Source organism: Ambystoma mexicanum, chromosome 4p, assembly GCF_040938575.1.
Source record: "Ambystoma mexicanum isolate Mex_15411 chromosome 4p, UKY_AmexF1_1, whole genome shotgun sequence".
Lineage (NCBI taxonomy): Eukaryota > Metazoa > Chordata > Amphibia > Caudata > Ambystomatidae > Ambystoma > Ambystoma mexicanum.
This window is the reverse complement of record NC_090927.1, coordinates 455,463,512-455,480,337: the sequence shown is the minus strand read 5'-3', so window position 1 is coordinate 455,480,337 and position 16,826 is coordinate 455,463,512. Positions and strand designations below refer to the sequence as shown.

General features: G+C 42.6%; 1 protein-coding gene across 1 annotated transcript in view; it reads right to left on the bottom strand.

Annotated features, from left to right (window-relative positions):
- NOL10 (nucleolar protein 10) overlaps positions 1 to 16,826 on the bottom strand; it is an 856,295-nt gene that overhangs the window by 618,851 nt on the left and 220,618 nt on the right. Inside the window, exon 8 of the mRNA XM_069605973.1 lies at positions 12,903 to 12,963. Coding sequence (XP_069462074.1) covers positions 12,903 to 12,963 — 61 coding nt within the window. The remainder of the gene's footprint in view (positions 1 to 12,902; positions 12,964 to 16,826) is intronic.

Genomic DNA, 16,826 nt, shown 5'->3' with positions numbered 1-16,826 from the left:
TTGATGCTATACATCTTATTGTTAAAAACAAAACAGGTATACTTGGTTAAGCAGCTATTGCATTGGATGCAGAAAAGGCATCTAATCGGGTCAGTTGGGATTACCCATTACTGGCTTTGCACTGGCATGGTTGCAGTGAAGTCTTTGTGTCCCTTGTCAAACTTTCGTGTTCGGATCCCAAATCCTCCATATTCATTAATGTTCAATCTCTAGAGGATCGCTCAGGGTCAATGTCCTTGCCTTGGAAGCAAGACGACATGAAGCAACACAGGTTTGATCACCAGGTCAGAGATTAGAAACCTCTGGGTATTAAGCACATTTTAAATAACCTATCATATAAACCTCTACCTGTTCCCTCTTAGGAGGGGTACAAGACAAGGATGTCCCTCATCTCTAATCCTATATGTTCTATCTCTTGAACCATTGTTAGAACGTATCAGAAAAGATATTCATATTCCTGGTGTACAGTGAGGTACACAAGAAGCCAAGATTGCAGCATATGCAGATGACCTCCTCAGTCTCTTACAAAATCCACAAGACCATATCGCCAATTTATTATCGTTATAAAATGACTTTTCTCTTGTCTCTGGGTATAAACTCAAAGACAAATCTGAAATCTTGCCTCAAAATTTATTTTGCCTCAAACATGAAATTGACTTGTTTGGCTTCAAGTGGTGTAATACTTCATTTAAATACTTAAGACTCCTGTTTACCTCCAAGGTCAGCAGTACTATCAGACTTAACACAGATGCCCTTCTTCACCTTCATCACAGACTAAAGGACTCAACTTCCTTCTCGTCTCCCCTGTACGTGTCCTGGTAGGGACATCTTAAAACCATTAGGATGCTGCTGTCGCCCATTGTCTTCTATTATTTACAAATGCTTCCTGTACCCCTTCCTACTACTTTCTTAAAAGCTGTAAATTCTATTTTAATCAATTTTTACATGGGAGCGGAAAAAATAAAAGGATTGCCATCAGCAGGCTGAGCTCCCTTTGAAGATGGTGGTGTTAAATCTTCTGATTTTAAGCATTATTACAATGCTTTTATACTTGAACAAACTTGCACTTGGTTTGCTTCGTCTGATGGCAATGGCCTCCTCACATGGTTCTTTTTCGAAAAAGAATTAGTATCTCCCATTAACATCTGGGATCTGGTGTACATATTTGATTCCATTCCCTCTAGATTGACCGGTACTATTAAAGCCTCCATTGCTAATCTTAGGGATTTCCTCTTTCCCTATGTTACATCTCTATCTAAAGGTTCTCACTGTTTTTATGGCATAATAAATCTGTTAAATTTGATGGGAGGCCACTATGTTGGAACCTCTGGCTGATTAAAAAGGTATCCGATTTATTCATCAAATTTACCATGGTACCAGTTGGAGATCCTTTCATATCATCAGCAATGCCTTCTCTCTACCCTTATCAGATTATAATTTGTACAATAAATTAGTTCATGCCTGCCTTGATGGGTTTGATCACCTGAATAATGAACTCATTCCAGATCCCTGAAGAGTACTATTTATGGCCAGAGCTTCCGATGTCAAAGCAGCTCGATTTTATACGTTGTATATAATCAAACCTCCTAATATGAGATGGGGCACTCAATCTCAGTGGGAGGCAGATTGTGGTAGGGAGTTTGATGATGAGATTTGGGCAAGACTATGGTCCAAGGTCAAATGTATTTCTGCATCGGCAAATATATCACAAAATCGATTCTTTTTTCTACATAGAGCCTTCCTAACTCCAATGAAATTACTGAAAACTAAATATGGCTCGAATGGACACTTGGTCCTGTGGGAATATTCAGGGCTCCTATGTGCACATGTTTTATGAATGTCCACATGTCTATACATTTTGGAAAGATGTCTGGACATTTTTAGAAAATAATTTTAGAACAAATCTCCCTCTATCCCTCACCAATATTCTACTGGGTAGTGTGGCAATCAGTAATGATGAGTTGGATCCCCCTCTCTCCTATGCAACCTGTTTTTTGTTATAGTGATTAAACTAATTACTTAAATTGGAAAAGTTCTCAAAACTTAACTGTTAAAGGTTGGTGGAATAACATCTGTCATGTACATGAGTGCTGTATGGCTATACGTCTTAATGTAACAACCAAATATGATGCTAAATGGAAGTGTTTTACCAACTAGCTAGACTTTCATAATATGTCTGTGCATGGCTCGTTAATCACTATCTTTTACTTGCACTTTAGCGGATGATCTTAACCCCGTTGTGATGTTGTGCACCTAGTCATTATATATAAATGAAATAATTATCAGACGTTCACCCTCTTTAACACCTTGTCCTACTGTATCTTGTCTGTTTCTGTATTTCATGTCTCTCCCCTGTTAGTTTATTTGGCATTACTATTACCTACGGAGATCATATTTAATGGCAGCCTACTCTTTACTACCTTCATAGTTGTTTTATCTTGTATGTGCATAATTTTTAAATTTTTTTTATTATTGTAGCTCTTTGGTTTACACAAAGAAAACCTTTAGCTATTTTTACCGAACAAGGAGCAGAAAACAACATAAAAGAGAAGAAAACGACATAAAAGAGAGGAGAAAAAACAAGTTCAACAATACAAAATCAAGACGAGAGTTAATTCAATCGTTAAAGAAAACTTTAAAAGCATTTTAAAAATCAAGAATAATGCAATGAAAATAACCCAAAAACAACAAGGATAGCATTTTCCCAAACGTCTGTTCTGCAGATATGCTAAAATGTTAAGACATTTATAAAAAATGCCTGTTTCTTATTTCCTTTCTCTTTCTTTTCTTTCATGTTGATTAGTGTTTACTGCAAAAGTCTGCTTGATTTCAGATCCTTTTCACTGTTCCAAGAGGTTCATCTTGTCCCTCAATTTTTTCAGGCATCAGGTTCTAGGCATCTTCTGTAGAAAGACAATATCTTCCACTCCACGATGACTTTCGGAGAGGATAGTGCCAGCTCTCTTCTAATTAATTGAATTGGGAAAGATTTTGGCAATCCCAAAATAGATCTCCAGAACTTGCCTTCTAGACGTGACCATATTTTGTTGTCCAATAGGAGTGAGGTTTGTGATCCGTAGGTTAGGATTGCCACTACTTTTGCACGATAGAAGTCTATCAGCGGTTTCATGGAAAATCGACAAAATCGCGCCAGTAGAATCTTAGCTTGGCCTATTATGTTTCCAAGTTTGTTTTTTAAATCCTGACATCTCGGGGCTTCATATCTGTTGGTGTTGATACAAACCCCCAGGTACATGATAGCTGTCACTTCCGTTATCTTTTTGTTGGTTAAATACCATTGAGGTGAATTTATCTTTTTCTTCTTTCTGGTATTAGTGAACGTCAAAATCCTAGATTTTTCTGGATTGATGGTCATTTTGTTTTTGACTACATATGTTTCTAATGCTTTTAGTTGATGTTGAAGACCTATAGGAGTCTGATCTATTAAAACTAAGTCGTCTGCATAGATCAATCGTCCAACGGCTATATTAGCAAGTTTTGCTGGAAAGGATCTTATATCTACAAAGGCTTTTTCCATATCTGAGGAATATAGTTTATATACTTCTGGAGCCAAGGGGCAGCCTTGCTTAAACCCAATGGTCGTAGGAATTGTATCCGATAACAGGCCAGCTTTATTTAATTTCACTTTAATTGAGGTGTTCGAGTGTAATTCCTTTATGTTGTAGAGTACAATTTCTGGACAATTCCATTTTTTTAATTTCCTCCACATCCTCTCTCTATCAACTGCATCAAAAGCCTTAGATAGGTCAACAAACGCTATATACATTTTTGCCTCTTTGTTGGTCAGGGTTCGAGCTTTCAACAGATTTAAAATAAAGATGTTTAATGGAGTGCCTTGTCCATTTACAAACCCAGATTTCCATTCATCCTTATGGCCCGTTTGTGTTGCACAATTTGTCAATGATTTTAATAGAATGGAGGCAAAGATTTTTCCAGCCACATCCAGAAGGGCAATTGGCCTGTAATTTTCTGGGACTGTTCTTAGGCCCTTTTTAAAGATTGGCACCACAATGCTTGTCTTCCATGAAGTCGGAAGTTTCCCCGAAGCCAAGATGTATTTAAACAGTTGGGGTAGGATTTTCGCCCATTCCGCTGGGTCCTTTTTCAGACCTTCATTTGTCAGGCCGTCTGGCCCCGGTGCTCTAGAGTTCTTTAGCTTTTTAATCATGTCTTCTAATGTCTCGCTGTCTATGGTCAGCAAACTTTCATCCCTTTTTGGTATAATCCAATCATTTATAAGAGGTTTTAGAACTGGCTGTTGTTGTTTATAGTAGAGTTGCCATTGTTTCTCTGTGACTGGGTTTGTTATTAGGGCATCTTGCAAAGTCTCTATTATTTATTAAGGCCCACGTCTCTGCTGTATTTCTCTCACATATAGTTCTTAACATTGCCTGGGAGTCGTGGTTTAACATTGTTTTTTTGTGCAACTTTCTCCAATTTCTGAAGGTTTGTTTTATTTCTCGTATTTTATCAGTTTTATTTACCTCATAATAGACTGTTTTACCCAGTCTATTTTTTGCTGTTTTTTCAGCTTGCTACAGTATTCTATTTCAAACACCTCATTATGCTCTTGTTGCCGTCGCTATGTATATTCACACTGGACTGATTTGCTGATGGTTCTTGTTTTAGATCATATGGAGTGTTTTATCCTGGTTATAATGATCTTACATTATGTACTATTAACTGTAATAAAAATGTATTAAACTTTAAAACAAATGCATGTACAGAGGTATCAAGGCAAAGGATGGAAAGAGATTGCCAACTTCAAGTTACAGGACAGGTATACCTGACAACCAGGCAGAATTTCGGGTATAAAATGTAGCTGGAAAGTATTAGCCCACAATTTGCACGTGCCGTCTCCATCCAATACCGCACTAATAACCTGAAAGTGGTGTGCTTCCCAAAAAATTGGCATGGATCAGAAGGCACAACATGCTGGGTTTGTGGGGCACTGGAAGAGTCTGTAGTCCACCTTCTCTTGTTCTGTACAGGGATCTAAGAGCACGCTATTTACTCCAGTAGTTTAGACTGATGAACATATGACATGTAAATGTGGCCATAGCCTACTGCAGAAGTACAGATAACTTAAACTTTGCATTTTTTGTTGCGAAATGTTTACATCGGGCTTAGCTCACGAGGGCAAAACTTTGAGAATGAACTGACCTCCTCATGATGCGACTCTAAATCGGATGTATGATGACCCAGCCGATAAAATGTGTGTTAACAAGATGCTGATATTACCCTATTAATTTATGAAATTTTGTATGTATTTTATATGTTGCTGTTGTACTTGTTTTAATGCGCTTTAATGTTTTTATAACCGAATAAAGCTAATATGAAGTGACAGACATTTGGGACTCAATGGGCGGCACATCATGCAATCTGCATTATAACAAGGAGTACAGTAAGCAATCATACGCTGGAGCGGCTAATGACCAGGCGTTCAATGCAGACTGACAGTAGCGCCTACCTGAGAATTGAAATCATCTCCTCAGATACGGGCTATGAGGCAGAGAGGAAGGCTTTTTTCTCCTTATTAAATGCCCTTTCTGTTAGACTCAGAACAGGAACTACTGATGTGGCAAGGCAACATTTTCCCCAAGCATAAAAGTCATCAGTAGCACAGGTGCTAAATACTTTGCATGGAGTGTATTTCCACTCGACTTGAAAATGTACAGCAATTCTCCAATATACGTCCTGCTCGCTTCAACTCCCCAGCATTAGATTAGCTCAGGCTTCCTGCATGGAGCTTTGTGTGGGCCGTGCTTTTTTTTTTTAATGCATTGATGTGCTTACCAGATTTGTTCACATGTAACAGCGCCACGACACCCCTCGGCTGCTGTGCGCTATATAAATGTTAATAAATAAATACAATTATACCGTAACTCTTACTTCTTTTACAGTGTACCAGGTGCACCTCGAGTTTCCATGTTTTAATTTAAAACTTCAATATGTTTTTTTCCTGTCCGTTGCAGTTCCATGGACTGTGGCTTTTCCAGCCCCAGTCTGGGAAGTGGATGAAATGCTGCCGACATCTGGTTGAAAACTCAAACTGCGCGTTTACATGATAATCGCTTCAGATCCACGGCTCTCGGAATTTTAATGCAGAACCAGGAAATCCAGACTCCCGGAAAGCACTATCACCGAGAGCCGCAACACCACACGAATCGCTTTCCAGTTACATGTTTGTTAATCATAGATGGCTGGGTCAGGTGTGTTGTACACCTTCAGAGCCCTCTCGTTTATTTATTTTAAAATTAGAGGTAATGCAATATTAGTCTGAGCAGTGTGAAGGTTTTTTTTAGCAGCTGAGCTGATCGATGAGTCTGCCATGCGGGAGAGGAAGGCAGGACAAGCACTCTTTGGATTCACTTCACAGCAAAGCTCTGCCAACACCGAGGGGTGTACACATGGACAGCACTCTGTGGGGTCAGTCTAACAAGCAAGTTCAAATAGAAAACTCAGAAAGAGAAATTGGGCACCGAATAGTGATAGAAACAGAAGATGTAGAGGGGGGGAGAAACGGGGCAATGCCTCGCTCAGAAACGGGACAATGCCTCGCTCAGTCGACCCCCTTTTCTTTTCTTGTTTGCTTAACTTTTGTTGATAACTTGTCATCACGGTGCAGAGCTGCTTGCTGAGGAGATAACATTTTTGGACAAAGTAGCCAGTCACACTTCCTCTGCCTGGCCGGCTCAGTGTTTGCAGATCACTGTGCGCATCAGCAGACAACTCTTGTCACGTGTGGTGGTGTGAAATTGACAGGAACGCTCCAGGGAACGGAGCCTGCTGGGTGTACGGGGCGGATAATGGCGTGTGGCAGCTTTATCACAGCGGGGCTTTGGCTGTGTTAGGAGTCAAGTGTTCAAATGTTACACACAACAAAACACGTGAGAGCACTGCAGCTCAATCTCAGATGCAGCCAAGAAAAGAGAATTTCACAGTAAAGAGTATGCTTGATTAACACTGTTTTAATTTCGGCACGTTTGTATGCATTGCAAATTCTGCCCAAACCAAGTGGAATTTCAATCGGCCGAAGGCCAAATGACACAGGGCAAGTCCAATGCTGATCACCACAGTTAGGCGGCGACAGCTAATCTTCAAGGGATGAACAAAGGAGCAGTTCCTGCACAAGAAGCTGAAAATGCAGCTGCATATGTTCAAGGTCCCCCAAGTTGCAAGGATGCACTTGGAACATCGACTGCTGTAGCAAGGTAGCCCAGGACAGAACTGGTCAGTCCAACGGTTGGTCCAGGGATACTTGAAGGCTCAGAGGGAGCCGATCAGGGGTCGAGATCAGTTGCTCCCACTGGTAAAGGGGTCAAAGCACTGACAAGGGACTTCTTGAAATCAGGCAGAGGAGCAGGATTTCGCTGGAGAATCAATGGAGATGGTGCTTGTCAGCTACAGGGGTCATTCTCGGGCCGACAACTGGCTTCTCTTTTTCATAGAGACTTGGCTTCAATGAAGATCTGTTGAATGGCCACACATGAGCCCTCCTTTTAGTCAAGATTCAGGCTGGCTGTTCGTCCAAGCCCACCAAAAGTAAGGATATGCAACATTCAAAAACGCAGTGGCCATCCAATCACGGATTGCTACTGGCCACAATATCTGCCCAAAAACAGACAATCAGGCACCCAAATGTGAACTGGGACCAGATAGTCCCAGCCCCCACATCCAGGCTAGCACACAAAATCGCCCCTTTGCCTGCGATAGCAGCATCTTTTTCTGTCATATATGACATGTTCTGACCTAAAAAGGGAGGAATAAAGCCAAATAACAATATGCACAAAGGAAAGGTGAAAACCTTGTGTCACAGCCATCTTAGGGCAATAGCCACCCTTATTAGCCATTTGCAGTAATTGCAAAAGTGCAGAGTAGAAAAATACCCAAAACACGGTAGAAAAATCACAGCTGACACCAGGCACATTGTTTAAGTAACCATAAAAGCAGGAAAACGTCATAAGGATACAAAGTATCCAAACCACACCTCACTGTAAGAAATTCACAAAGAGACAGTCTTTCACTACTGATAGTCTTCACAAGAGATCTGTTTCTCCCCCCCCCCCAGTAGAATGAGCATGCATAAGGGCAAGGGAAGCAAAGCAGAAGGCTTCATTTCCCTCCCAAAAGTCAGTAAAGGGTTCAAAACAAAGAAAAATAAACGGTGTCCCATAGACGTCCAAGCGAGGAAAGCAGCAAAAAGAAAATCTTCCCAAACACCTCTGCTGACCCCAGACTAGGGACAGAGGGATCTAATCCACACCTGTAGGGGATTTCTACTCAAGTCAGTTAAATATCCTGGACAGCTCTTCAACTTTGCTATGTTGAGGACCTGTCTCATGCTCAATAATGAAGTCAAAGCCTTGAAGGCGTATGGACCACTTGAGCAATTGTGCATTCTCCCCCTTTGTGTTCATCAGCCATTTTAAGGGCATATGGTCAGTTTGTATAGTGAAGTGAGCGCCACAGAGGTAGGGTCTCAGCTTCCTATGGGCCAACACAATGGCAAAACAGTCCTTTTCCACTGTCGCTCACCTTAACTCTCTGTCCTTAAGCTGACAGCTGATAAAACATATAGGGTGCTCCCTGCCTTGGTCATACAACTGAAATCGGAGTGCTCCTATTCCAGTGCCAGAGGCATCAGTTTGTAAAAGAAACAGTCTCTGGTAGTCAGATGCCCTGCGAACAGGTGCCAGGCAAAGGAAATCCTCTAAGCCCTGAAAGGCCTTTTCAAACTCCACTAACCAAGTAACCTTCTTAAGCTTCTTTCGAGTGGTAACTGCAGCAAAATTGGCAGCTATGGTTCCATAATCTGCCATGAATTTTCAGTACGCAGTGAGGCCTAGAAAAGCTCTGACGTGGGTTTGGGTTGTCGGGGTTGCCCAGTCTTGTACAGCATGTAGTTTACCAGTTATAGGCTGAATTTTACCCCACAAACCTCATGCTCAGGGTAGGCTACTACACCTTTAACAATCTGCCATTTGGTAGCCTTTATGGTCAAATGTGCCGGTTGACGAGCTTGCAACACAATCTGAAGATGTTTCGCATGTTCTTCACAAGCAGCACAGAAAAATATCAAGATATGCCATGCAGAAATCATCTAACTCCTTCAGGACATGGTTTGTCAATCTTTGGAAAGTGGCAGGTACATTCTTTAAGCCAAAGGGCTTTACCCTGAACTGGTACAGTCCCCCAGGTGTTGAAAATGTTGTCTTCTCCTTGGCATTTTCCATCATGGATATTGTCCAATACCCTGCAGTAATGTGAAAGGTACTTTGCAGCACCCAGTTTGCCCACCAACTCGTCATTTTGTAGAATGGGATGAGCATCAGTCTTGATAACAGCATTAAGAACTCTATAGTCCACACAGAACCTCAAATCTGTGGTGCCTGCCTTTGGTACTAATACCACTAGAATGGACCCTGGACTGCTAGAGTGCTCTATGACTGCAACATCTTGCTCACCTCAGACTTGATGTGTGATCTCATTGAACCCGACATTCAGTAACACCTACTTTTAGTAGTCACATTATCTCCAGTATGAATGTCATGTTAACATCAAGGTGTCAAAATGGGGACAAATTACCCAAGCAAAGTATGCACCTCACCCTGTTGCACAGTCCGTTGACGGGACACCTGGACACCATTAATGGAGCCATGTGAAAGGCTGAATTGGAACAGATCAGGTAGAGGTTCAAATTCCTCTTCTCCCCTCTCTGAAGGCAGAAGCATGACTCCCATTTCAACTGTTGGGATGAAAGCATTCAATCAATTCACATGGAACACTTTTGGGAGGCTGATTAAACCTTCCAAGGTTCACCAAATAGTTCACCTTATGTAGTCTATTTTATGCTTTATAGGATTCCTATACACGTGAAGCTTTCTGGACATACCAATGTTTCACCAGCTTTAAACTCGTCATTGGCCTGAGGCATCAGTAGAGCCATCCTCTTTCTTGCCCAGCACATAGTCTACTATATTTGTAGTAACATGTAGTTTGGGGGGATTCCCATTCTTCCTGGATTATAGCTAAGGGTCCCATGTCAAGGTGACCAAAAAGAAGTTCAAAGGGGCTAAAGCCAATTCCTTCCAGAGGAACCTCTCTGTAGCAAAAAGTATTGTAGGCGAAGGCCCCACATTCTTCTCTCTGTATCTTAATGAGCTCAAATCATGCTTTTCAGAGTTCTGTTGAATCTCTGGCAAATAAGCTAACTCCTGCAGTGGCTTTCCATCTGGACCCCCTTCTTAGATCAGTAGAAGTCCATGGATAACCCCATCTTAGTTGTCCACATGAAGATTACCTGTAAATTGGACTTCATGTGTCAATTTCAAGAGGAAGGGTGTTAAACACTGAGGAAGCACCAACCTCATATGGTAGCCTACTTTGTACTTTATGGGTTTGCAATACAGTAAACAAACTTCGCAATAGATTCCCCGTTTCCCTGGAGAATCACTCTAACTGGGAACAGGCCTGACGCCTAAAGACTTCCACAGATGGGTATTCTCTCTGACCCGTTTCCTCCGAAGAGAGTTTCGTTCTGCAAGTAAGCATTGCAGTTCTGAGAGATCACTGGGATTTAATATTTCGGGTGTTAATTCTTCCTGGTCAGGTTAAAGAGTCTGGTCAGTTACCTCTACCTCAGTTGGTAATGTAGGAGAGGAACTCTTTGTCCCCTTTTCAGGAACATTTGACTCCTTAGCTGTGTGTTTCCCCTTCGGCTTAGGCTTCCCATATGCTTGGCTAGGGAAGCTGCCTTTGTTGAAGACCTTGCAAGTGTTCTTTCTGCTATATTACACACAAATCCTAAGACCTTGAGATCAATTTCCCAGCATAACGCTACATGGAACTTGTTTCTTGAACATTTACAGGAATCGTAACCACTCCTCCATTTATAGCTAGAGTGATCAGCATTATTGGAAAGCTAAGAAGGGGTTATCAGTCAACTTGGGGGGCCTGAGAAGCGCTCTGGCCAGAGCCTCTGAGTGTACCAGTGTGGAATCAACCACAGTCGTGCTGGCCACAATGTATTTTATAGCAGATATCTACAGCATCTACTAGTCCACTTTACGGAAAGTAAGACTTGGCATTGTCAGGGATGGACGCATAAGCCTCAGCAACTCTAGGTTGCCAGCGTCCCATGGATACTAGAAGTAATTCTGATCCAACACCACAGGGCAAGGAGTCAGAAGAGAAGGATGCTCCTCTGAGCATCTGTCCCTAGATTCATGGCCTGGACCCTCAAGGTATTACCCTTACATCTGGGGTCCACCTTGACATGGTCACTTCCTCCACAGGTTACACAATATCCTAAGGACCTCTGTACCTAGGGAGGCTTACTGTGTCCACTTTCTTGCTTGGGATGTTAAGTCTCATTACCCTTTACATTCTCCCCGTGTGACCTTTTCCTTTTATGAAACATTTTGTGGGCCTTATGAGATGCAGGGTTTTCAGTAGACCCACCACTGTCTACTTCTGCTTTCCCCCCTCCTCATGCTTAACAGAAATGCTCTTGTCTTTATATGTCACTCTATGGAACACCCATAGATCAGCAGCAATGGCCAGTTACTTTGAATATCTGCAAAATACTGTTTCAGATCAGGGGAACATGAAGAAAAAATATGTTCAAGCAAATCAACATTAATCATGCCTTCACCCTCTGGGAGGCACACCGGGTGGCGGCTGGAGCAACAGAGTCTCTAGCAGCTTGCCCCCACATTTCTTAAGATGGAGAGTTAATTCAACTCACCACAGGTACAATTCAAGAGGATTATGCAAACAGATGCAAGAAGCACAGAGGGGAATAATCCCTTTTTACTACCACCCTTTTGTTTCCTCTTTATGGACTCCTTTTTAGACCCTCTCTCTTGGCCCCTTCCCGGCACCTGTTTTAGTGTCAAAGGATCTAGGAGTGAAGTCGACATCATCTCTATCACTGGAGGCCCAGGTGGCCCCAGTTTGTCAATCTGGGTATTATAAACTCAGGGTGCTGCACAAAGTGTTGATTTTTTTTATATCACCACAGTTTCATGCACCCATCGTTGCCTCTCTGGTTTCGCGTACGGTGGATTACTGTCATTCCCTTTTAGCTCAGCCTCAATACCTGATACATCGTCTGCAAATGCTGCAGAATGCTGCAGCCAGAACCGTTTCTCGGATTCCTCTTTCTATACACATCTCTCCTGTTCTGTGCCAGTTCCACTTGCTCCCTATCACCCATAGGGTTCAGTTCAAGTCCATGTGTATAGTACACCATGCTTTGTATGGGACTAGGGACTGAGTATCTTCAGCTTAAATTCTGCCCCTACATGCCAAATTGTCCCCTTCGCTCTCAAGTGTTATACTATCGTGGAGCCCCACGTGAGATTGGCATGTGTTGGAGGTTGTGCCTTCTCTGCTGCAGCAGCTGGGCTCTGGAACTCGCTTCTTCCATCTCTTCATGTCATTACGGATCATCTCCCCTTTCTGCGCTCCTTGATGACTTTTCTTTTTAAACAAGCGTATGTACTAGCAGATTGTCTAATCCATTCGTTTTCTGCAGCTGTAGCGCCAAGATGCCTTCAGGTGTACATTGTGCTTTACAAGTGCTTTTAACACAACACGTCGCCAAACCCCTGCGTTGCCATGGTTTTTTGGAAATCTTTGATTCAGGGTTTTAAAGCACTACCTGTACACATTACATGAAAGAATAAAAGATAACATCTTATATATTTCAGTCAATATAAGCATTGTACCCCTGTTAAAAGATTTCAATGTAGTTATGTAACCCATATACATTAGGTTATGCACATCAACAAACTATTTGTAAAATAAAATAAATAGATCTTTATTGGAACTTAAACAAAACATTGTTTACAATAATAACATAAAACACAAAGTACCTCTGCTGTTCCTGTTGCAAATAGGTAATGCACTTGATTTATATCACAGGAATTATTCTCCCTGAATTAGAAAAAAAAGTTTGCATTTAATTAGATTGGTCGTTGAAGGCAGTGTTTCATCAAGACAAAATAAAAGACTGTTGACGTGTGACTCATTGTTCTCCAATTCACACTAAATCTACTTGTGTTAGTAACAAATGTGTTATTACAGACAGCAAAGCAAAGACCTGGCCAGGATTTGAGCCCAATCCCATTTACCAGGGTCGTGCATTTGATACCGGTCTTGAGAGATAGATCAGAGCATTGATACAGCTGAAAACAAACTATAAGCATGTGTTTGATAAAGCTAAGTGGCTGAGCCAGCCTTTTTGGAATCAAACATGTGACCTACAGGTTGAACACAAATCTCAGTAGTCAGTGCCCAAGCCAGCAAATTATCGGATTACTCGCACAATGCGAGATTGTATATGGTTGGTGGCAACTCGATCAAGAAGCACTGTCAAAAAAGGTAGGTTAGAAATAGGACAGTGAACCGACCAGGTTCAAGTTTCATAGGCAGGACCATTACAGCAATTTCAAACAAGGGACAGAGGCACCCTGGAAGATATAGAGCATACCAATACAGGTGCATTCAGGATATGTTGAGAAGGCCAGTAGAAAAGGACCAAATGGTAACCCAAGATAAACAAATTACTTACCCCTGGTAATGTTCTTTCTGATGGATGCTGCTCCCACGGATTCTCCATCCTAGATATATTATTTTACTTACCAGCACGCTCGTACACTTAAAAAAAACAGGGGGAGTCGTGAGACCCGGCGTCGAGGAGCCTATAGTCGTTGGCTTCGGGACTGGATGCCACATCGACAGCAGTACAAATAGCGTGCACAGCGCCCATGACCTCAGTTGTCTGTTTCCCTTCGTGCAGCCACGTTAAAGACTAAAAGAGAAAAAGAATAAACGCTTAAGCGTTAAAGGATAAACAGTCATTGTATAACCGTAGGAGGAAGCTCCTTAACACTGGATTAGGCTGGCAGGACAATGAAGAATCATTGGAAGGAACATCCATCAGAAAGAAAATTACCAGGGGTAAGTAAATCGTTCTTCTAATGTATGGTGTCCTCCCACGGATTTCCCATCTTAGAGAGACTCCCATAACAATAAGACATCAAGGAGGAGGGAAGGAGCGAACTCCACAGCAATTATGTCATTCACTGTTGTAGGACAACTCTGCCAAAACGAGACTCATTTCAGCATAGGCTATCCAGGCAATAGTGTTTTGCTAATGTGTTTATGGAAGATCACCTCATTGCCTGACAGATATCCTTTACAGGTACCCCTTTACAACAGCCAAAGTACATGCCACACCCTATAGTGGAATGTGCTTGAAGCCTTCATGAATTTGCCAACCTGCCTACTGTAGCATTCAGAGACACAAAGCTCTACCCATCTGGAAATGATTTCTTTCGTTACTCCCTCTACCTTTTTCGGGCCACTATAGCCAATAAACAGTTGGTCCTCAAGTCTGAAATCGTTTGTTCTATAAATGTAGAAGCTCAAAGCCCTTTTAGGGTCGAGCCTATGCAGCCTTTCTTCCTCCTTTGAGGGAGGGTAGAAAGCTGGAAAACAAATTGTGACAGATGAAATTCTGATATGACCTTTCGAAGAAAAGAAGGGCATTGCCCGTGGTGAAAATCGTAAAAGGTGATTTGCAAGACAAGGCCTCCAATTCGCTCACCATTCGAGCCAAGTATATAGCGACCAAGAAGCCTGCCTTCCATGAAAGTAATCTCAAAGGGCATGCATGCAATGGCTCGAATGAGGCAACCATAAGGAATGTGAGTGCATGGATTATGTCACATGTCGGCACCATGAAGGGGAATCTTAGGAATGGTGTTAGTCAAGCCTTTTAAAAATGTAACCACCAAGGGGATCATGAGGTACGACCCTTGTTCTAGCGTGCGCTTAAAAGTGGATAGCGCTGCTAAATAGCCCTCGACGGTGGTGAACTGAAGACCTCATCTTTCCAGATGAGGTAGCAAAGACAACACCCTTCAGATGTCGCATAAAAAAGGGATCCACATCATGTGCCCTACACCAGCTAGAAAACTTTCTCCAAAGGCAGCGGTATAGAGCCTTAGTTGCTGGCCTTCTTCCAGAAGGTCCCAATCCCTGTACCTTAGCCTTTCGGAAGCCATGTGTTAGGGAGAATGTTCAGTTTTTGTGCCAATTCCCTTTAACCTGAGAGACCCCCAGCACTTTTGCTGGACTCTGTGATTTTAATTTCCTGAGTGTGTGGAACGTTTCACCACTCACTCATTCTTTTTCTTTGACTGGGATTTTTATTGTTACTATTTTATGGAGTCTGGTAAGCTCCATATGTTTAATACAGGCATCTGCGTTTTGCTTTGCGACACCCAGCAACCTTGTGCAGTGTCACTGAGGAGTCACATGTTTTTATACATTCTCTTGTGAGAACTACAGTTCAAGAGTAGTAAGATAAAAGTTATCATACTTACTTTATCTTTTGTGTGTCCGACACAGACCACCTTATGTGAGGGTGATGGGGGGGTTACATTGTAACTCCTTCTCCCACTAATCGTATACCTTTTTGTTACACTGACTAAACTTAAATGAATGGTGGCAGTGGTTACATTTTACTTCCTTTTGTGCAGGTTACCAGCAGGCTGATTTCTCAGCTGCAGTACAGCACCCATGGGTGACCATTTTCTCAAAATGGCCCCGGTCTTCTTCTTTCACCCTTTTTAGTATGTCAGTTCCTTCTCGGCTCTCCTATCGGTTTATGTCAATTTGAATGAGTTTTGCCTTTGGCGGACTTCAGCCCTGAAGCCCACCCAGGCTCCAGTGTGTGTGAGAAGGCAGGAAGTGGGGTAGGGTTCTGAAAATTCACTGTCCTTTGTAGGTGTGCCAGGCTGAAACCAGTTCTAACTGGGCGGCTGGCTGTCCTGCAGGACAGCCAACCCCCAGGTAATTGACAGCTCCCTGGGAGGGAATGAATGGGTTGCAGCATATAAGGTGAGGATTTTTGGACTACAGGCAGAGTCGACACTGGAACAAGGAAGCCAAGGCAGATGAGCAGAGATGCCAGCAGCCCCTTCAACAGCCGCAGAAACACAGGTGAAGCCCTGCAGCTGTGCTGACCCGGTTTTCATCTTGACAGGGAAGCTCCACCAAGGCCAAATTCTTCCCTTGGGCTGGAGGGACCAACTAGCATCAAGACCTTCTTCAATTTGGGCCATCCACCAACGTCCTGCAACTTTCCTGGGCTGCAGAACAACAAAACCTGGTCTATCTGGACCATTTGCAAGTGCATCCTCTAGAAAACATTGAATCTTGCAGGCATCTGTGTGGACCTCCAGGGGCAGGAATTCATCTCCAAAAGACCCCTCACAAGAGTTCAAGACCCAGTAATCAAAGAGAATGCAACCAGCGATATTGGCACTAAGAAAAAGGTGCCAAAACCACAAAGAGTCGCTGAAGTGAGCTGAATACTTTGCTGCCGGCCCCTTCTCTCGATTGCTGCCGCAGAAGCCCAAAGGTCGCCCCTTTAGTCACCACGACCAAGGAGCATGAATCAGGGTCTTCATCAGTGCATCCAGAAGGTGACCAGCTACATTTTCAACTTCACTATTCATGTGTTGTGGTTCTTCGGTTGTACTTGCATTAAGTCATTTCCGGTGCTCCTGTACTTTGGGAGTGCTGTTTTATTCAATTGGGAGTTCACCTCAATTTAACTGTGCAGGCCTTACAGCCTGTGTGCTATCAGAAGGCTCCCCTTGAGCTCCTGCACTGTCTACAAGAACAACAGACTTCTTACTTTACTTTCCTCTGAAGATTTTAATCAGAACTGGTGCTGTCCATTGGACTATGGCTTTACTGGTTTCCCAAAGGTCCATCTTCTTGAT